Source organism: Sorex fumeus, unplaced genomic scaffold (genome assembly GCF_029834395.1).
Source record: "Sorex fumeus unplaced genomic scaffold, SorFum_2.1 ptg000151l, whole genome shotgun sequence".
Lineage (NCBI taxonomy): Eukaryota > Metazoa > Chordata > Mammalia > Eulipotyphla > Soricidae > Sorex > Sorex fumeus.
Genome location: NW_026606208.1, coordinates 3,492,061 through 3,514,506, shown reverse-complemented (window position 1 = coordinate 3,514,506; position 22,446 = coordinate 3,492,061). Strand labels below are relative to the sequence as shown.

At 48.4% G+C, this 22,446-nt stretch overlaps 1 protein-coding gene across 1 annotated transcript in view; it reads right to left on the bottom strand.

The window, feature by feature from the left end:
- PHLPP1 (PH domain and leucine rich repeat protein phosphatase 1) overlaps positions 1–22,446 on the bottom strand; it is a 218,533-nt gene that overhangs the window by 96,978 nt on the left and 99,109 nt on the right. Inside the window, exon 3 of the mRNA XM_056106973.1 lies at positions 16,494–16,619. Within this exon, the coding sequence (XP_055962948.1) occupies positions 16,494–16,619 (126 nt within the window). The remainder of the gene's footprint in view (positions 1–16,493; positions 16,620–22,446) is intronic.

Here is a 22,446-nt window from a genome sequence, read left to right as displayed (position 1 = left end):
GGCCGGACGAGACCAGCCAGTGGGCGCTCCTCGGCCTCTCGTCTGTCCCCCCGATGGCTTCTCCACCATTCTCTGGACGTCTGAAAAATCTTCACTGCATATTCAGCAAATATGTGCGCCCCCGGTCCTCTCCTGAGTATGAGTTCCCTGAGAAGTGAGCAGAACACGTCCAAGTGGTTCGTTGCTGTCTCCCTCTCCTGGAAGCTTCTCTCGGCCCGGGCTGGGGCCCTCCTTCCTGGTGTGTTTTTCCTCACGCCAAGGAAAAACCCCTCTTTCCTATTCAGCTGTTCCTGGTGACTGGGCGTCAGCTCAGGGCCCGGTGTGCGACTCGGGGAGGAGACCAGGCAGTAACGGGTGCATGTCCCTGGCAAGGGGCAGTCTGCTGACCACACACTCATCTAGGGAAGGGGTGAGACCTGAAAAATGGATTTTTTTTTTAAATAAAAATCCTTGGTCCTTCACGCCCTACGGAGGTCACGAGTTGCCCCCCACAAGCAGCTCTCCAGCACGGCCATGGCTCCAGGGCCAAAAGGACTTAATCCAGAGCCGGGCAGCTTGTGGCAGAAAAGTGAATGCCTTAAACTATGGCACCATGCCTCCCCAGGGGGGAAAGGGTGTTGCTCCCTTCTGCCTTCCTCCCCCGAGCAGCAAGGTGGCCGCCGTCTCAGAGCTTATTGGAAAGCCAGGTATGAGCCAGCGGTGACGGGGCAACTGCAGTCTCATGGGAAGGGGGGCGGTACCGGCTCGTCCTTCACGCGTACCAAGATCACAAGTTGCCCCCCATGAGCGGCTCTCTGGCATGACCTGGCTCCAGAGGCAAAAGGACTTAATCCAGAGCCTGGCAGAAAAATGAATGGACCATGCGTTCAACTATGGTGCCATGCTTCCCCAGGAGGGAAAGGGTGTTGCTCCCTTCCGCCTTTCTTCCCCCCTCCCCCCCCCCCCCCCCCCCCCGGCAGCAAGGTGGCTGCTGCCTAGAGCTTATTGGAAAGCCAGGTATGAGCTGGCCGTGACGGGGCAACTGCAGTCTCATGGGAAGGGGGGCAATACTGGCTTGTCCTTCACGCCCTACCGAAGTCACGAGTTGCACCCCACGAGCGGCTCTCCGGCATGGCCATAACACCAGACGCACAGAAACCAATCTCTTAATTATCTGGCTCTTTGTAGAAATCCCTCCAGACTTACCTAGTAAAATATCAGAAATCCAACATCATATGGTTCTCATAACCAGCTATAGATAACAAATTATTTCGCAATGCCTTTTCAGCAATTCTGATCGTTGGGGGGAAATTCTAAACAATAATGGTGCACCTTTTGTTGAAATAATGAATGTAATCAAAGTAGAGAGAGTTAAGTAGAAATCATCTACCTCACAGGCATTGGGAGGGGTGGGAGGGGGGGTATATTGGTGGTGAAAATCAAGTACTGGCGAAGGGAAAGGTGCTTGATCACTGTATGACCAAGACTTAATCTTGAAAGCTTTGTAACTTTTCCCACAGTGATTCAATAAATAAATATAAGAAGAGAAAAATAAAATAAAAATCCTTTTGGCGAGAGTGACTGTGCTTGTATTTTACCCCTGAAGATCAAGATTTTGGAACATCTGAAGCACAGGCAACCTGGCCCACAGAGACCAAAGGGCATCGGCTGAGCGACCCAGGGCCACAGGCAGGCACAGGGCCAACACCATCTGCCAGGAGTCGGTCACCTCACCTTCGCTCTGGCGTCTCTAAACTCGGGCAAGAGCCCAACAGCCTGCTCGCAGCAAGCCTGCCTTGCCAAAAATGCACGAGAGAGGCTCACGGCTCAGAATCCGGGAGACAGCTCACAGCTCTGAGCGGAGCAAGCCAGAATCAGGGTCTGGGCCACTGTCCTGACGCCCTGAACAGCTCCATCGTACTTAAGACATCGTGAGGAGTTGAACCTCAGCTTCTCCTGCAGTCCGGAGACCATTGAAAGGAGAACTGTGCAAAGAACTAATAAGTTCTAAAAGATCCGTTCAAAACTAAGACTACGGAAATCAGTGCAGGGGCCGGAGCGATGGTACAGCGGGCGTTTGCCTTGCACACCGCTGACCCGGCTTCGATTCCCGGCATCCCACATGGTCCCCCGCGCCTGCCAAGAGAGATCCCTGAATGCAGAGTCAGGAGGAGCAAGCCCTGAGCATCTTCGGGTGTGGCCCCAAAGCCATTGGGGGGTGGGGGGAATCAGCCCAGTAAATCAGTGATTCTTCCCCCCCCACCCCCCCTTTTTTTGCTTTTTTGGGTCATACCCAGTGATGCTCAGGGGTTACTCCTGGCTCTGCACTCAGGAATTACTCCTGGTGGTGCTCGGGGGACCATATGGGATGCTGGGAATCGAACCCAGGTCGGCCACATGCAAGGCAAATCCACTGTGCTATCGCTCCAGCCCCCACCTTTAAAAAAAATAATAATAAAAATAACTTTTACTAGAATCACCATGAGCTATATAGTTGCAACGTTGTTCATGATTTTTAGTCATACAATGTTCCAACACTGGTCCATTCGCCAGTTGTACATTTCCTGCCACTAATGTTCCCATTCCCGCCCCCCTCCCCATGCCCCACCCCCACATTTTCCTCTTGGGCCATGTGGTTGGCAACACTGTCACAGAAAGGGCACCATGGACATCCCTTTCCCCCTTCAGCACTCAGTTCTCGCCCAGAGTGACCGTTTCCAACCAGCATTGTCACAGTGGCCCGTGTTCTGACCTGACTGCCCTCCCCCTCCCTCCGGGTGGTCAGCCTCCTGTGGACCAAACGCTCCTTTTCAACGCTGTGATTCAGCTGGCGAATTAAACACGTCTCCTCCAAGGAACCTCCGGAGTCCGGGAGGTTCGTCACGGAGGATGTGCGTCCCAGTCACCCGCTCTGGTTGCCTTCTGTCCCCTCAGAAACAGGCATGGAAAAAAAAAAAAAACGGTCCTCGTGGCTCTGGGACAGTTTCCCCAGAACACCTCCAAGCACAGGTAAAGACTGTCATCTGACCTTTCCAGATTCCTTATCGGTTTTCACACTTTGGGGGCTTCTGCTTTGCTTGTTCCGGGGTCACACCCAGGGCTTACTCCGGACTCTGTGCTCAGGAGACCAGATGTGGAGTCAGGGGCCCTTACTCTGGGGGCGCCCCTGCCCTATACTGTGCACACGACTCAGGCCGGATGCTCCCTTTGCGACAGCCTCTTCCACAGTCCAGAGTCAACTCCAAATAACGTGACGCCTTCTGTGCCCCAGCGTACGTCAGCGAAGCAGAATTATCTCTGTTAGACGCAGAGCATGTTCAAAGTGAGCACGATGACTCTGAAAGGATTGCTCCGAGCAGCCGGAATCGCAGAGATAATTGGGCGTGTGTGAAATGAAAGCCGCCGAGAAGGGCCTCTGAGTCATGGCCGGCCGCTCTGACCCAGCCCGAGGCGGTCTGGGCAATTATGCCCCTGGCTGCGGGGACAGTCAGTCGCCTAGGAGCTGCCGGGCCTTTGGTGAAAAATCCTTAACCTCAGTTGACCTAGTTTCGATTCTCACCACCACCCAAGAGATGGGGGAATGTAAATTTAGAATAAACTCTCATGAATCTTTATTAAGGAAGCACTCCAACAACTTTGCCTATTTTTAAGTTCATCCTTACCAATAATTTTAACTTACTAATGGACATCAGACAAAACTTTCCGATTTAATAAAAGTAAATGTTTCTGTACCACAGCATGCGTTTCTTTATTTGGGGTTAGGGGTGGAGGGTGGGAGGGTTTCCCTGGCAGTGCTCGGGGGCCAATCCTGGCTCTGTGCTCAGGGGCCACTCCTGTGGTGGGTGCGGCGGAACATGGGTCCGATGCAGGCCAGGCAAACGCCTTAACCCCTCTCCTATCTCTGTGACCTGAGCACTTCTATTCTGGAGGAGTTCTGGGCCTCCCCTGGCTATTTTCATGGCTCACTCCTGGGTCTATGCTCAAGTATCTGTCCAAGTGATACCTGGGGGACCATCTGTGATCGTGGGGCCAGCGGCCAACAAGGCACCTTAACCCTTGTGCTACCCGGCCCCACATGCATTTTCTTATAAAGGAATCTTAGGGCTGAGGAGAAGGTACAGATGTATGGCCCTGGGGATCCCTGAGCACTGCACTGCCAAAAGATACAGAAAAATCCACAAAGACAACAAATGCCTTGACGTGACCCCTAAACTTTTCACAACATCATCTCATTTCTTGGTCTGACTTAGCTGCTATTTTCAAAATCTGATGTTTCAAACAGATGCAGCAAAGCGCCTGCAAGACTGATTAGAATATAGACAGTGATAAGGCCCTAACAGGAGCACGCCCAGACGACAGCTTTCCACTTAGCAAATTCTACTCGGAAGCAGAAGATCTTGCCATTCCTGGGCCCGAGACGATGTAGGAGGTGGGAAACCCAAGAGACAGACAAATTTCCATGCCATTCTAAATCACGAGAGGGGAATGAGATGGCAAACCAATGATGACGAACAGTACAAAGATCTGGCCAAACTGATGCCGCTCTATGCAGGCAAAGGCAGCAACGGGTAACTGATGATTTAGGGTCAGGATTCTAAGGCTTGAAGGCACCAGTTAATACAGATAAGGGACCCAAGGATTAAAAAAAAAAAAGAAAAAATACAAGAGAGATGCATGCTCAAGGGGGGAAGAAGACAACCACAAAATACTAGGCTCACTGTCAGATCACCAGACTGCAGCAGTGATCAATGATCAAATGATCACTGCCACTGTCACTGTCCTCCCGTTGTTCATCAATTTACTCGAGTGGGCCCAGTAACGTCTCCATTGTGACAACTGTTACTGTGTTTGGCATATGGAATACGTCACAGGGAGCTTGCCAGGCTTTGCCATGCGGGCGAGATACTCTTGGTAGCTTGTTGGGCTCTCAGAGAGGGGCGGAGGAATCGAACTCAGGTGGGCCGTGTTGGCTGCTTGCAAGGCAAACGCCCTACCGCTGTGCTGTCGCTCCAGCCCACAGCAGCAATGATCAATCCAGAGAAATCTAGGCAACAGAGAGAGGTACCTGGCCTCTCCTTGCTAGAGGAAGAATCATTCTTCCAGCATGTAATTTACCCTTTGTCGTTATAAACTGGGCACTCTACTTGGAGCTCTATTTCTAGAGGGGGCGCTTCTGGGACATACCCGACGGTCCTCGGGACTCACTCCCCAACAGTGCTCAGGAGACCGTGTGGGGTTGAGGATGAAGCCGGGGTCGGCCACATGCAAGACAAGAAACATCAGGCCTGGACTTTCTCTCCAGCAACTGGGCGCTGCACTGGTCACTGGAGAAGTCGGTCACTCAAACGCTTGGTCTCTTGAGGACACAGATGCATAAAGGCCCGAATCAAGACGGCAGAAGGCAAGGGGGAGAGCACGGAGGAGCACTACAAACCTCACGGCTCGGCACCTCAGCAGCACAGGGACGAGCATTTCGGCACCTGAGCAGAGAACCTGCGTGTCACCGGCCAGGACGTGGGGCTGGCGGGGCGGCTGAGCTGGAGGAACAGGGCCAGTTCCTGGGATCCTGAGTCAGAGCCGGGGACCGGCTGAGACGGTCCGACAGCCCCCCCCCCCCCCCCCCCCCCCGGTCTGTCACTCCCCCTGTCACTCTGACGACTATCTCCCCTCGCACACACAAGCCCCATTGTGTTCCTCAGAAACAACAGAAAACACAAAGCGCGGCTTGGGTGGAGACCAAATCTGAACTCAGAGTTCCTTCCTCATTTCCTTATTGGCAAAACACGGGTAAACAAGAGCTTAAGAATGTGACAACCTACAAATATCCGTGGTCCCTCCTGACCGCAGGCCCCAGAGGTGGCAGCCTCCTCCGGACAGAGCCTCGGATTTTCTACTAATGGAACATAAATTCGCATTTAAGTAACTCCACCAGAAGAAGCAAGCTTTTATGTTTTGTACTGAAAATGCAGACTCCCCGGGAGTCTAAATTCCAAGAGGAACATATAAGATCAGGCATGTTTATTTTGTTGTTTTGCTTTTCCTCTCTGGATCACACCCAGTGATGCTCAGGGATTACTCCTGGCTCTGTGCTCAGGGATCACTCCTGGTGGGGTTCAGGGGACCATATGGGATGCCAGAGATCGAACCAGGGGAAGCCGCATACATGCAAGGCAAGCGCCTTAGCCTCCGCACTGTCTCTGGCCCCAGCTCCGGAACGTTTAACATGATGAGTTCATTTGTATTTTGGCAATTACTCTCTGTTACTTTAAGAAATTATAAATGAGACCAGCAGGTAGAAGAATTTAACTCTTCAGAGTAGTTCCAGAAAATTCCATACACTTGGGTTACCAATATTGTAATTGCGTAAATACATACTGGGACTTCCACTTTAAAGGGAACGCGGTCTGGGCCGGCGCAACAGGACAGTGAGCAGAGTATTCCCCTGCTGTGCACACAGCAGACCCGGGTTCAATCCCCGGCACGCCATACAGCCCCCTGAGCCACCCGGGAGAGATCCCCGAATGCAGAGTGAGGAGGAAGCCGTGAGCACACATCCACCCAGAAGTGCTCCAGTCCCCCACACCACCCCCCCCAAAAGAATACAAATTTTTATGTTGGTTCGAATATTCATATTATAGTTATTTGATTTCCAAATCCAACACACCAGCGACGGCCATCTGGTCAGTTGTGCTTGCTCAGTCCCTGAAAGTCAGTGCTCCATCACCCTCTGCAAATTATCTCCACAGCAGCCCTCCACCTGAAACGACTGTGTCGCCTGCCCTGGATGGCTCGGAAGGCACCTCAGACTTCTCTGTTTTGTCTGGGGGGGACGGCCACAGTCGGCCGTGTTCGGGGCTGACTCCTGCCTGTGCACTCGGGGTGACTCCTGCCAGGCTCATGGGACCCCATGTGGTGCCGTGGATCGAACCCCGTTTGGCCGCATGCAAGGCAAGCACCTTACCTGCTGTTTTTTCACGCTGGCCCCAGACTTCTTTAAAGCCTCTGGTCATCATTTGAGACGATCAGTGGTCAGTGCCCAGGGGCTTTGCTTATGTCCACTTAGCTGCAGACCCCAGTCGACTGACTGCCTAAGAGATCACCGGGCATTCTGCCAAGAGCTGCCCAGACTTATTAAGGTGTGTTTCAATTCTAATCATGGTCAAATGACTCCCTGGACTGGCATCTTCCTCTGGAGGCTCGGTCAGTCTCAAGTGTTCTTTTTTTTTTTTTTAACAATTTTTGTTTTATTAAGTCAAATAATACATGAGGATCTGTCACTGTCACTGTCCTCCCATTGTTCATGGATTTGCTTGAGCGGGCCCAGTAACGTCTCCATTTTGAGACTTGTTGTTACTGTGTTTGGCGTATCAAATACATCACGGGTGGCTTGCCGGGGTCTCCGAGAGGGGCGGAGGAATCAAACCCGGCTCAGCCAGGCTGGCTGCGCGCAAGGCAAATGCCCTACCGCTGTGCTATCGCTCCGGCCCTCGTGTTATTTCTTGAAACCTGGCTCACTTTGTCCCTCTGGGTCAGAGCACAGTAAGTACAATTCAGGCGAAGGAGCAACACAGCAGAGAAGACCCAACACGACAGAGCGAAACGCCTCCTACCTCAGCTCTCATCTGCAAACTGGAGTCAACTGTCTCAGTGGTGGCCAAATCTGACCTAAGTTGTTCTCGGTACTAAACTCACACGGCTACTGTAAAGCATCTAAACCAATGTTCCTGGTCCCGAGAAAGAGTCCAAGCCTCGAGTTACTGCCACTAACGTGACGGGGGCCACGACTCGAGCCACTGAGCAGGCCAAACATGGCAGTCAACGAAAACACCTAGAGACCTTAGAGATGCCCTCGCCAAGGAATATTGATTCACTCTGGACATAATGTTTGGAGCAAAGGAAGCAGCAGCCACACACTCCGCCAGCGTATGGAGAAGCTGGAGAGCACGCAGGAGGGAAAGCAGACAGCAGACAAGGGCCCTGGAGGGAGTGGCAGCAGGAACTGCTGGAATTCCCAGAAGAACTTCTGAGCACAACTCAGTGAGGGGGTGGGGCGAGCACGGAAATGACGTGGAGTCAATATTCAGTGGTTGAGTTCTGTCTTCTACCGAACAGCACAATAGAGATCAATGAGCAAAGTCACAGGGCTCCAGGTTTCAGTTCCCTTACTAGTAAGAACTGTCTTGTCAGACACTGCAGGGGTCTGGAAAACAACGGATATTTACAGGAGGTGATCAAATGGTGGTGATGGTGGTGGTGGTGGTGGTGGTGGTGTGTGTGTATGTGTGTGTGTGTGTGTGTGTGTGTGTGCGCGCGCGCAGGGGGAAGGGGGTCCCTACAAGGTCCTTCTGAAATGTGCAATTCTAAATCCCTAAACTAAGAGCCATGTGACCGTGATGAAAATTGAAAAAATACCTTCAAAGGTATTCAAAATGCCAAATAAAGCCAAATAACTCACTATGGAGTTGATTTAAGGGACAGAGAGGATCTGAAAGGAGCAGGGGCCTATTTTGTCAGCTAAAAGCCATGTCCATCAGATCCCGCTGAGGCTCTACGGTCGGCCTGCTAGGCCGTCTTTGGTCAGTTCGACCTGGATTCTTTATCCGAACAGTGGTATAAAATATGAAGTGTGGACTGGAGAGACAGTGCAGTGGGTAGGACACTGGCCTTGCAAGAGGCTGACACAGGGTCAATTCCTGGCACCATATGCAGTTCCCCGAGCACCAGCAGGAGTGATCACTGAGCACAGAGCCAGGAGGAAACTCTGAGCACAGACAGGTGTGTCCCCCAATCCAAAAATAAAGAAGCAAGGACTTCTTAAAAATAAATAAATAAAAACTAAAACGCAAAGTGAATTTTCATGAAAGACCTGTCTACCTGTGCAGCCCGGTGCTGAGAGAAAAGCTTCATACCATCAAAACACCAACATCATCATGAAACAGTGTCAAGACTTGCTAACAACAAAGTAACACACTCCCTAAACTTATTTCAAATAAAGAAACAAAGCATGCATGTGAGATGACTAAGTAATCTCAAAAAAAAAAGTCTTATCACTTTAATTTGACAGGTCACACCCAGCAGCGCTTGGGGGTAAGTGCTCAGGGGAACTCGGCCGGGGACCTCAGGGTGCAGGGAATGGAAACCGCACTGGGCCCGCCAGCCCTGGGAGCCACTCCCAGGCCCTGACTACTCTGGAAAGGTTTCACGCCGCTTCCTCTAATGACACAAGCCTGTCGGAAAACTTCAACCTTCCCACATGAGAATGACTGGGCCCAAGCAGTGAGTGAAATGTTCTAAGCACAGAATGGACGACAAACCACTCTATTTAAGGACTTGAAAAGCAAATCTTCACTGTAATGCATCATCTCACTCTCGTTCAAAGAGTGATGTTTATTCAGCAGTTCATGTGATCTTTCACTCAGCCTGACATGCAGTTACCACTTGCCTGTGCTGTGCTTATGAAGGAGGAACCTGATATATCATGATAACCAGCATTTCGCTGCAGCGACTAAAAGATAAAGAAATTTTAAGATGACCGAGAAGACCCAGAGAGCTAGGCACGTGCCGGCCCCTGCCCCATGCCCTGACACCGCAGACAGTCAAGCGAGCACCAGACTCAGTTCTGAACACAATCAGGTACGGTCCAACTCCCCCCAGTCCCCACGAACCACATGACCCAGCGTGAAAATATGATGGTGATACCCAAAGAGCTGACAGCCGCCCAGATGTCAGCCACTAATTGTCAAGGAGAGAGACGGACACTCCCTCCCGTGGATCCACAACGCCCATCACGGTTCATGATCTTCATGGTCGAGCATCTGCTCTGGCTGAAGGTTCTCGGAACAGCTCGTGCTATGTCTCCTCCTTTTCCTATACAGGAGAGAACTAGACCATGTGCAAAGGAGAAAAGTGCCAGGAACTGGAATCCTAGCACAGCGGGTAGGACACTTGCCATGCGCGCACCTGACCCAGGCTCAAGCACTGCTAGGAGTAACCCCTGAGCACTGCCGGGTATGGCCCCCAAACCAAAAGGTGAAACAGAAATTCACAATCTGCCCCTTTCTTACATCGACTGTGTATTCTCTCTAGCAAGACCTGCTTCATGAGGCTGGAGCAATAGCACAGTGGGTAGGGTGTTTGCCTTGCATGTGGCCGACCCGGGTTCGATTCCCAGCATCCCATATGGTCCCCTGAGCACCACCAGGGGTAATTCCTGAATGTATTAGCCAGGAGTAACCCCTGTGCATCGTCGGGTGTGACCCCCCCCCCCAAAAAAGAAAAAAAATACCTGCTTCATTATTTCAGAAACAAAGTCACCTTGGTCAGTTCTCTCCTCTCGGTCATCTGGACAGATGTGTGAGTCCTAATAATCTGAACTGGCCTTTCTTTTGAAAACAAAGATAACGATAGAAGTAGGTTTTTCAAAGGAATTCTAGCTCAGAACATATGTGTGACTACACACCTACATACTGTATTTGGATGCATACACACGTAGACTTATGTGCACTGGTGTATCCATGAATACCCATATATGAGAGGAGTGTGTGAAACAAACACAGATTTGCTCAAGAATCTGGAGAGACGCTAAGCGTGCAGGTGAAATACAACTGGCCGTGAGTGGGTATCTGTGGGGTCAGGGTCTGGAGCTACTCTGCAGATAGCTGAATATTTCATTTGCCATAAAAGAGTGAAAAACACATGCATGCACAACCAGGAACGGGTAACATACATCCTTTACAATCTACCTTAAAATACAGAAAAGCACGTTTCATTGTTCTGTGGCTTTGTTTTGTGGCCACACTCCACAGTGTTTCAGGACCCTCCAGCTACCACCCCAGCCCCAAACACACCTTAGAGATGAGACAAAGTCTCAGAAGGGACAGAGTTAAAATCTGAAACTAAGACTAAAGCTGAAGACCCACATGAAAAATCAATTTTGAAGGAATTCAAAGAATCAATAAACATGCCTTAAATGACCAACTCCAAACAGGACCACAAAGAGATAGCTAGGTCCCCTTTTCTAGGATGTCATTCCTTTTCTTTTCTTCTTTTGCCAATAAACACCAGAACCCCTGTTCCTCTGCGATCCCTCTCTCCCCTCAGCTAGTCACCCCTGGCCCTGAAAACCACTTTGAAAACAGGCTGGACCCACACGCCCAGGTCAAACAGACTCGGTCCTGTTTTACAGCACATAAACTGGATGGTCCCTGAATTCTTAAAGCATGTTATGAGTTAATATTTTAAAGATGACTTTGCAATCATATTGTCATCCTCCCCAAAGGAGCTATTTCTTCCACCAACACCCACCCAAACTAAAAACTTGGAAACGAATGCCTTAGAAATTAAACTAGCAATATTAATGCTAAAATTAAGTTTGAGAAATAAGTATAGGAATGATATGGCACTTGCCTTGCAACCAGCTGGCCCCAGTTTGATCCCTGGCACTACATATGATCCCCAGAGCACCACCAGGGGTGGGCCACCCCTGAGCACTGCCTTCCCGAAAAACAAATCATTTGTAATTAATAACCTTTCATACCTATACTTTCATTCAAGTGAAATGACATAACCTAGAACAAAGAAGAACATTTCTACTATAGCTAAGACTGAAACTAAAACTAAAAATGAAATAAATTTAATTTTACAATTATCTCATTCATTTTACTTTAAAATCCATGAGAATTTGTTTCTTTCTGTATTCCTCTGATCAGGATGAGGATAGAACTGTAGCACTGTATCACTGTCCTCCCATTGTTCATCGATTTGCTCAAGTGGGTTCAGTAACGTCTCCATTTTGAGACTTGTTACTGTGTTTGGCATATTGAATACATCAAGGGTAGCTTGCCAGGCTCTGCCGTGCGGAAGGAATACTCTCGGTAGCTTGCCGGGCTCTCCAAGAGGGCGGAGGAATTGAACCTGGCTAAGCCAGGCCAGCAGTACGCAAGGCAAACGCCCTACCACTGTGCTAGAACCTAATCAAAATGAATCCTGCTTTAAATATCAGGACCTAGGGGGCTGGAGAGATAGCACAGCAGGTAGGGCGTTTGCCTTGCACGCGGCCAACCTGGGTTCAATTCCCAGCATCCCATAGGGTCCCCTGAGCATCGCCAGGAGTAACTCCTGACTGCAGAGCCAGGAGTAACCCCTTGCATTGCTGGGCGTGACCCAAAAAGCAAAAAATAAATAAATAAAATAAATAAATAAATATCAGAACCTAAAGACAATCCAATCTGTGAACACTTTATTTCTTTATAAGGAAAGAAACACAGGAACCAAGCCTCAAAGTGACTAACCTGTATCACTTCCTAATACCTCCAAATGAGGAAGAGCAGACGACAAAGCAAGGGGGAAGCAGGAAGTAGAAGCGGTTGATAACTGGCTCAGCCACTCCAAATTTCCCAGAAGCACAAATACCCAAATGGGTAAATGTCTCTTCTTCCTTTATTAGTAGCTACCCCCCCGCCATTATTTTCCCAAACTGCAGCAGTAAAACATTATTATCACAAGATCACAGCCTTGTGAGATATATAGATATATATTACAATATATATTTTACAAGACATATTGTAAAACACACATATGTATTTTTACAGAGACATATCAAGATTCCATACATACTATATACATTCCATAAGGTGTCACAGGAATATACTGGACAAAGTTTAAAGAAGACTATAGCCCAATCTTATAGGAGTCATATTCAAATCTGGCGCTCACTCATTTTTTTTCTAACTCTACCCTCTTTCAATAGCCCATTATAACTCACTTCCTATTTGATTCGCTAGCCATATAAACTTATCAATTTTTTTTAAAACATGCATCTAAGTTTCAAGATTAGAGAAGGGAAAGACTGTATCAAAAATCATCGCGTCTGATATCTTGCCCTCTGAACCCCGACTATTCAGGCCCAAATCTCCACAGTGCCTGCCATCCATCCTTACAGACTCCCCTTCAAAGGCTACTCTGGCTAAGAGCAGCCAAGAAGAATCTGCTCAGATAAACTGAAAGCACATCAAATAAACATAAAAACTTGTATTACAATACACAGTCAAACACACAGTGATAAACCACAGGCAGGACGGTGATAAAATGATGGACGTCACAAGTGCAGGCCGCCAGACGCCTTCAGGCATCTGCAGTTGGTGTGGTTCTGAGGCGAGGACCGGTAGGAAGGACCTGGGGCACTTGGAAACTTTGTATCGCAGTGAGGCACTGGGAAACTTTGTATCGCAGTGAGTAATAGGGCCCTCCGGCTCTGCCTCTGCATCCCAAATGCTCTGTTATCCTGCCAGTGTCTGCGCAGGGATTCCTGAATGGGGAGGAGGCTGAGTTCCAAATCACTAGTGAACGACAGGAGCCTCGCAAGGTGACTAACTCCCCACCACACCTTCCTCCTGGAAGCCTCATCCCCCCACTTCCCCTCAGAGAGAAAAGGCTGCCACCGCCTGGTGTGGGTGTCGATGTGGGGATTACCTGGGGCACAGAACGACATACCCTGCACTCGGCACACACCTAGCCAGCGCTTCCTCCTGGCCATCGCACCCTCCTGGCCATCGCACGGCAATGTGCCAAGACGCATGGCGGCAAGGGAAACGGGTCTAATCCCTTGAGCTTCAGTCCAGATCCTCTGGACTCTAGACCAGAAAAGCAGATGGAACAGGACTAAATTAGCGGCCAAGTTCATGTCACAATCACCAGCAACTGAGCAAGCAGAAGGCAACACTTGCCAGCCCCTACTAGTAACGCTTGCACGTGACCCACATCTCATACTCCACTCTGCTATTTCTCAGCACTGGAGCTGCTTGTAATCAAAAACTGTATTCTGGGGCTGGAGCGATGGCACAGCGAGTAGGGCATTTTCGCCTTGCACGCGGCTGACCTGGGTTCAATCCCCAGCATCCCATAAGGTCCCCCGAGCACCGTCAGGAGTAATCCCTGAGTGCAGAGCCAGGAGTAACTCCTGTGCATCACTGGGTATGACCCAAAAAGCTAAAAAAAAAACCCTATTTTGCCATGCTTGTGACGGTGAGTCTCATTGGTGTTATGGTTTCTGACTGACGCTTATCATCCACCTGGAGCCTTTATTTCTCCCGTTTCCTCATGCTCCGTAATTTGGAGACTAATCCTGTCCGTTTGCGAAACCCATCATTCCCCTTTCCCCCTCTACTCTCTAGCTCCCCCCTTTGCCTCTCATCTAGAACACAAGGCTCCACCCCCCCCCCCCCCGCCCCAAGCACCCCCTCCAGCCGTCTATGTCTTGCACTTAACAATCCACTTTCCACACAACAACCAATACTGGCAGTACAAAACTTCCTGGAGTATGTGCGCCCCTGGCTGGTCAGTAACCTCACGGGAAGTGGCTGACCCCTGGGATGTGTAAGCTCACAGGAAGTGGCAGACCCCTGGGATGTGATGTCACTGTGACATCAGAGCCCCACCTGCCCTCCTGCTGACTGGAGAGCCTGTCCCCCTGGATTTCCCAAAGCACCCCTTAAGTTCCCGCCTCAGAAAGGGCCATCTCACTCTGACCTTGTTCAGACGGCGCTGTGATTACCTGAAATTTTATTGCTTGTCTAACCAGAATTACATCCCTGGAAGTCCTTCCCCAGAGAGCAAAACAGGACCTTGTTACACCCAAGAGCCGAGACACAGACCTTCCACAGAGCAGCCGAGAGAAAGCTGGCCTCAGAACAGAGACCTATCTCTGCGCAAATGTTACTGCACAAGACTATTAAAGCCAGTACCTATTAATCTTTTTTTTGTTATTGTCTCAAAACAATCTGTCATTAGTAGTCAAGATAGTTTACATATGCTTGAAATTACATCCTTATCATTGTTAATAGTTTAAACCTCTGACTAGTTCCGAAAGGAATGTAAGACAGCCTACAATTACATTGCATTTGATCTAACAGATTCAAACAGCTTCATGAGACATTTCATCAAAACCTTAAATAGTATATGTCCTCAACACTGTCAAGGACATGAAAAATACTGTTAAAACATTTAAAAATTCTCACAGACAGCCAAATGCATTATGGTACCTATAGACCCTAGAGACGAGAGAGCATTCACAGGGGAAAAAAGAGCAAAATCTAAGGAAACCAGAGTTTAATTCCAAGTGATGTACTAATATTTATTGGTTTCTTAGTTTTAATAGATGCGCTGTGGTTATATGTTTGGGAAATCAGCTGAAGAAGACATGGAAACTCCTTCAACTATCTGTGACTTCTCTGTAAATAGAAAATTGACCAAAATCAAGTTTTTAAAAACTCAACATACACTTTAACCGTAGTTGGGTATTTAATTATGAGAAAAACAGTGTGAGCCATTGACATTTTGCTCTGAAGCCACATACCCCCTCAGATATCGAGCCCAACGGTTATGTTTAAGACTTTTCGTCTCACATCTGCAAACTTGGAGCGAACTCTGGACAGACAGATAGTACATACTTCCCCATCCAGCACCATAGTTCTCCAGTAACTCTCAGGAGTGGCCCCTGCCCCATCTCTCTGCAGAGATGCTTTCCTTTCACATAGCATCTCCACTTGCCTGCTGGGTTCACAATATCTTCTCGATCCCAACAACGTAGGTTTGCCCCCACTGTTTCTCTGGAAGCAAAGAAAACCCACTCCTAACCGTGTTGCATCATCTAAGAAGAGCTTTTACCTGGTAACTGGAATGTGACCAAGACTTCAAAGAGACTTTGCAGACATTATTCCCTATGAACTTATCGCCAAAATTAATCCCCGTTCACTGACTTGACCAATGTTTATGTCAGAGTGCTGTCTAAATCACAATGAACACAGAAAAGAAACTGGATTAGAAATGTTTAAAATATGAAAGCAAATTCCACGGTAATACTTCTGTGCCCGAGTGCTTCAATTCATAAAAACACCCAATAACGAAGCACTAAGGAGGCAATCCACCCCACAATTTTACTAATCGACTCTATAAGCTAGAGATTAAAAAGAAAAACAAAATCCTCAAAAGCATCCTCAAAATCCCAGCGTTTGTTTGCCTAATTTGTCACATTATTCTGGTTTCAATTAGCCTATGCACACAGACACACAGAGACACACATTGTTTTGTGAATCACGATGGCTCGCTAAATCAGGGGGCTACGATAAAAAACAAACAATAAAAGAAATAAAATCATTTAAAAGGCACAAGATAAAACTGTGAAAGGGCTTTAGCACAAGACTGGCTCTGTTTAAGGAAAAAATGCAGAGGAAAGGGGAAACTCTGTACCAATTTTCTGGGTGTTTTGTGGTTTTTTTCCGAGCCTGGGTAAGTCCCAGGAATCTCCTCCGACCCAAGTGTACGTTTAGATAAGGCTAGTCTACCCGCTGAGTTTTCTTCTTTTCAAGCACAGACAAAAACTGGCAGAGAACATGAAGATTTTTAAATTTTACAACCGAAGCTTACATTTTTATGAAAAAATTTCTGGCAGATTCTAGTGTGTCCAGGCTTATCTTTTGAACAGGGCAAAACAGCAAGTAGCGGGGCCGTGCGCTTACCTTGGAGACCTGCCGGAGCCACCTTAAATACTCGGTGAAGGTATCAAAACAAATGTAGTAAGTCTGGCTCTGGGGTCCCGAGGAGCTAAAGGCTAAACAGTGTTGGTGCTTTTTCACTTCTTCGACCTATAAAGAGACAAACGATGACAAGTCAGAAAGCAGAACCATCGACATCCTTCATGAACTTAACGTCCAGGTGATTCAGCCGGCTCATACTGACTCACTTCTGTCCTCCTGTGACCCAGACATGCCCCTCCCTGAGGCTGACCAGAGAAATGACAGAGAAACTCCAAAAAAGAGGTTCATTGGCTTTAGATTTTCCAGCAGTGAAATGCTCTTCTCTCTGCTTCAAACTGGGACAAACTCCCTTCCGTCCCGCTCTAAACACTCAGCAACAGAACGATTCTCAGTTCCTCTTGAGGGGATTTTCACCCAAGATTTATTTCAGGACTTCTACTTCAGCTCAATATATTGTACATAGGGGCTCCTTCTTATTTATTATAACTGGGAATTTTTTTTTAAATAGAAGTCTTCAAGCAGGTTAAGTAAGAATTTAACAACTTACTATGAAATTGTAAATTGTAAGTCCCTGAAATCAGAAAGCCCAACTCCGGAACTGTCAGACTCCTACAATGCAGTGACGGAGCCCGACCCAAACCTTCACTCCTGGAGGCTACGGAGGGCAGAGGCTTGGGTAGGCGCCTGCTCCCACGAGACCACAGTCACTCCAGGACACCACCTGGTTTCCCAACAGCGGCAGCACAGAGCTCGGCACACTGGGAGTCATCCCGGATCACCTGTCCCCGGGGTGGGGTGGGGGTGGGGGGACTCCTCTCCCAGTATGTTACTCTTTACCAAACAATAACGACACAGACCCACTTCACTTACCAAAATTAGCACAAACCAAGTCATGACATTTTAAAAAATCCTTCAAAAAAAAAAAAAAGATCAGAATCATAGACTATCTGTGTTCTTAGGTCAAAATTAAACTGATGTAGACCTAATTGAATGGCAATTAAAAATTCATAGTTAGGGGTTGGAGCCATGTAACTGGGGGCAAAGTGCTTGCTGTACATGCAGCTGAGCTGAATTCAATCCCCGGCACCACATATGGTGCCCCAAACCCTGCCAGTAGTGATCTTTGGGTCAAGAGTCAAGAGTAAGCCCTGAGTACCACCCAGAGTGGCCTGAAATATTTAAAAAAAAAAGAAAAAGAAAGAAAAAGAAAAAATGGGGGAAAATCATGCCTAGGGGTTGGGGAGTAGAGTGGGCAGGGTGCCTGCCTTGCACGTGGCTCGCCTGGGTTCCATCCCCAGCATCTCTACTGTTCCCTGAGCACTGCTACAAGTACCCTGTGCACAGAGCTGGGAGAAGCCCCCACACACTGGCTCATGTGGCCCCTAGGTCCCCAAATTAATTTAATCTGCACGTTTCTGAAACAAGTAACTGTATGTGTCCTAAGCATCTGCACCCAAAGGCCATGCCTCTCGAGTTCACTACAGGGATTTTGAGTTAAGCCGCTGTGTGTTGTCTCTGGCTATCTAGCAGTGTGCGTTACGTTCCACACTCCGAGTCCCCTCCCCTGTAAGTGCATATTCCTCAAGAGTAACCACTCTCAGAGGGCTGGAGAGATAGCACAGCGGGTAGGGCGTTTGCCTTGCACACGGCCGACCCGGGTTCGATTCCCAGCATCCCATATGGTCCCCTGAGCTCCGCCAGGGGTAATTCCTGAGTGCAGAGCCAGGAGGAACCCCTGTGCATTGCCAGGTGTGACCCAAAAGGCAAAAAAAAAAAAGAGTAACCACTCTCTTTACTTCCCCGTGTTGCTTAGACCCCTTGCAGTTAAGGTGCAAAGTTATGTACTGAGTTTTGGTCAAGGGTGCGCAGAAGAGGCGTGTGTGACCTCTGCGAAGATCACCCATAGATGAAATTCCACGTCTGCCCTTTCGTTTCTTTGTCCCCTGCCAAGGCAGTGAAGAAGAGCTGCGGGCTCCACAATTAGACCCAGAAGAACAGAGCCTTCAGCGGCGAGGGGGGGAATCAATCCCCACCAAGCCGGACCGGTCAGAGAGTAGGAACAAGAAAGACTTGAAGAGCTCTGGGGGGAGGCAGGGTGTCCACAGCAGAGCTTAGCCCACGGTACTCGGCATGCTGACAAGCCAAACACTAGCACATATTAACAAGTGGTTCTAAAAGGGAATGCCCTGCCACAGAGGCAGGGTGGGACGGGAGGAATGGGGGGTGGGAGGGATACTGGGATCAGTGGTGGTGGAGAACGGGCACTGGTGGAGGGATGGGGTGCTCGATCACCGTATAACTGAAACCCAAGCACAAAAATGTGTAAGTCTACAACTGTACCTCATGGTGTTTCACTAATAAAAAGTTAAAAAAAAAAGTGGTTTTTCAGGCGCAGCAACTCCAGCTGAGAATTTCTGTCCTAGAAAAACCATGTGCATGACAACATAAGACTACACCAGCAGCAGCATTCATGATAACAAAAAATAGGACGCAACCCCAAACTCAAGACAGGACAATTAATGATGTAAAGTTGAAACATTTACACAATGGAACATCACACAGAAATAAGAAGCCACAGATCACCAGCAACGTGGACTCTTATGTGATGTGGTACTGAGGAGAAAAAAAAATTCACAGAAGACCACACACAGTACAATACCGTTTTCTATGCAGAGCAAATAAAACAAAACAAAACAAAAAGTAAAAGAGTGATAGGATAAAAACTTACTTCATCACATAAGAAAATGATGGATTAGGGGCTGGAGCTATAGTACAGCAGGTAGGGCGTTTGCCTTGCACGTGGCCAATCCCAGCATCCCATATGGTCCCCCAAGCACTGCCAGGAGTAATTCTTGAGTGCAGCCAGGAGTAACCCCTGTGCATCACTGGGTGTGATGAAAGAAAGAAAGAAAGAAAGAAAGAAAGAAAGAAAGAAAGAAAGAAAGAAAGAAAGAGGGAGGGAGGAAAGAAAGAAAGAAAGAAAGAAAGAAAGAAAGAAAGAAAGAAAGAAAGAAAGAAAGAAAGAAAGAGGGAGGGAGGGAGGGAGGGAGGGAGGGAGGAAGGAAAGAGGGAGGGAGGGAAGGAGGGAGGGAGGGAGGGAGGAAGGAAGGAAGGAAGGAAGGAAGGGAGGGAGGGAGGGAGGGAGGGAGGGAGGGAGGGATATATACGCTAGGACCAAAACAGTCTGGGGTGAGGGGCATACTGAGACAGAGGATGCAGTTCACTCAACTCCAGGGCTACGATCTAACAAAAAGCAAGTCAAGTATCCACAGTATGTATCACAGTATCACGGTCCTCCCGTTGATCGTCAATTTGCTCGAGCGGGCCCAGTAACGTCTCCATTGGAGACCTTGTTGTTACTGTGTCTGGCATATCGAATACGTCACGGGGAGCTTGCCACGCTCTGCCGTGCGGGCGAGATACTCTCGGTAGCTTGCCGGGCTCTCCGAGAGGGGCGGAGGAATCGAACTCGGGTCGGCCATGTTGGCTGCGCGCAAGGCGAACGCCCTACCGCTGTGCTATCGCTCCAGAGAGGTTCAATGTAGTAACTGCACAGCAAATAAACATACTGGAAAACCTTTGAAGAATTAAGTTTTAAGACTCTTATTTAACTTCCCATTTCAAATGTCCCGCCCTCCAAGTGCTGATTCAGCCGTGGCAGAGGGCGCTTTGTTCACGGCTGTTTCATTTACGGCGAGGACCAGACCCACCTGTCCCCCACCTTGCTGCTGGCTGCTCTTTCAATAACCTTTCCCATAATTCCGTTCACTGTTTTTCCTTTAAGGAAGCAATTTAAAAAGGAACACGTTCTCATTAATATGAAAACTCAGATTGCAAAGAGTGAATTTTTTTTCCCCCTTTAACTTGGCCAACAGGTTTTAAAAGACTCAATTTTTCAACCTCCTCAATTTTTTAAAGGCGGAGAGCAAACAGGTTTTACAAGGTTTATCTGTGAGAAAAGGAAGCTATTAACTTTCAATCCACCCCGTCCAGAAGACCATCCAATAACAGGCCTGGGAACCAGGACAAGTCTCCAACTCTGAATGAAAATGCTAATTAAGACTGGCTCTTCCGACCTGATCTGAACACTCTGCTGCTATTTTTTTTTTTTTTTGCCCCTGGTTCTCTGAGCACAATACTCTTTCTGACCATCTCCTTCAGGGGAAGATATTTTTTTAACCCTTCAAATTCTGTTCTCATTGCTTTTTTTAATCACAAAATTCCCTATCCCCCCCCCGCCCCCCAAACTGCAATCTCATCTGTCATTCTCCCTTTGGTACCTTTTTTCCTCCTTACTTAGAGCAGACAACGTTGTAAATAAATAAAATTTATTTTCTCTTATCAGTAAATAAATAATATTTTTAGAAGTCTGTGGTGAGGACTTATCCAACCTGGTAATCCTGAGACACTAAGCAAAGGGGCTTCTTCACAGAGGCTGTGTGGTTAAACAGTTATTCAATTTGCCTGTGAAAACTGAATCCTAGAGAAGAGATGGTCGGACCCCTGGGTTTTCAAACGTAAAATATGACTTTTAAAATGTTTCTTTTACATGATGACTAAGCGCACAATCATCATGATGGCTCCTTTTAAATAATCCCTTCAAAGGATAAAATCGTCAGCAATAAGATATCACTATCTTTTAACTGCTTGGATGAAAGCTGAGAAGTAATTGTTTTAAAATGGGCGACTGAAACTGATCTAAACATAACCTAGCAGCCTAAATCTACTTAAAAGCTGACGCACGTATTAGCCTTCTATGGATGAGAGAATATAATGGGCGGGGGGGGGGGGGGGTCTTGTGTTCCTAAAGACAGACGTGTTTAAACTTACAAGAAATGAACTTGCTACAAAGCCGGTAACAACACAATGACTGGTCGCTGCGCCCGCCCAGTTCACTTCCATAAAGGCTGGTTCCTTCAGTGTTGTCTGACGTACCTTCTCCCTCTTCTGTTCCCAAATGCACTTGAGGGGAAAACCCACCTCCCATGTGGTGGCAGATTCCCTTCCCTCCCGATCCAGGCAGCATCCACGCAGGGCTGTGTCCCTCTTTTGGGCCCAGAGCCATGCCTTGGGCTTGCTTGTTCACTCTCCGATGGGGTGGACACGGGTGCTGGGGGAATGGGTGGGGGGCAGCTGTATGGCTGCCACCAAGAACTTCATGCTCTCAAGCCTTCTTATTTCTCATTCCACCCACCCACTCCACCAAAAAACACTCAGGATGTGACTCTGGTTTCTAAACGCATTGTTTCATGCTGATTTGCCCTCTCCTTTATTGACAGATTATCACTGGCTTTTATTTTTATTTATTTATTTATTTTGCTTTTTGTTTTTGCTTTTTTGGGGGGGAGGGGGTCACACCCGGCGATTCTCAGGAGTTCCTCCTGGCTCTGCGCTCAGGAATCACTCTTGGCGGTGCTCGGGGGACCATATGGGATGCTGGGAATTGAACCCGGGTCGACTGCGTGCAAGGCAAACGCCCTACCCACTGTGCTATTGCTCCAGCCCCTATCACTGGCTTTTAAACATCAGGAAACACGATCGTATGATTATGGAAATAATATTCCCTTATCCGTACTGAATTCGGCAAGAAAAATGGGGGCAGGGGTAGGGGGGTAACCACAACCCAATCCGCCTGTTTCTGCTCTTTAAGCAGCAGGATCAACTGACTCTTGTACCTAAAGAAACTGCAGGTGAAGTAGGAAATACCGGTCAAAGGCTACCCGAGATTTGTCTCTCGCAAATGTGCAGTTTGTCGGTTTCACGCTTCATGACGAGCTACAGTGATACATTCAAAACGCTGATCTCACAGGTCACGAAGCACGAAGGGACGGGGATGAGGCTGAGGAGGTGGCGCTGGGGGGCGGGGAGGGGTGCACAGGCTGAGTCCTGCTCTGGAGTCTGACATCCAGGATGCACCCAAGGGCCGGGGACTGAA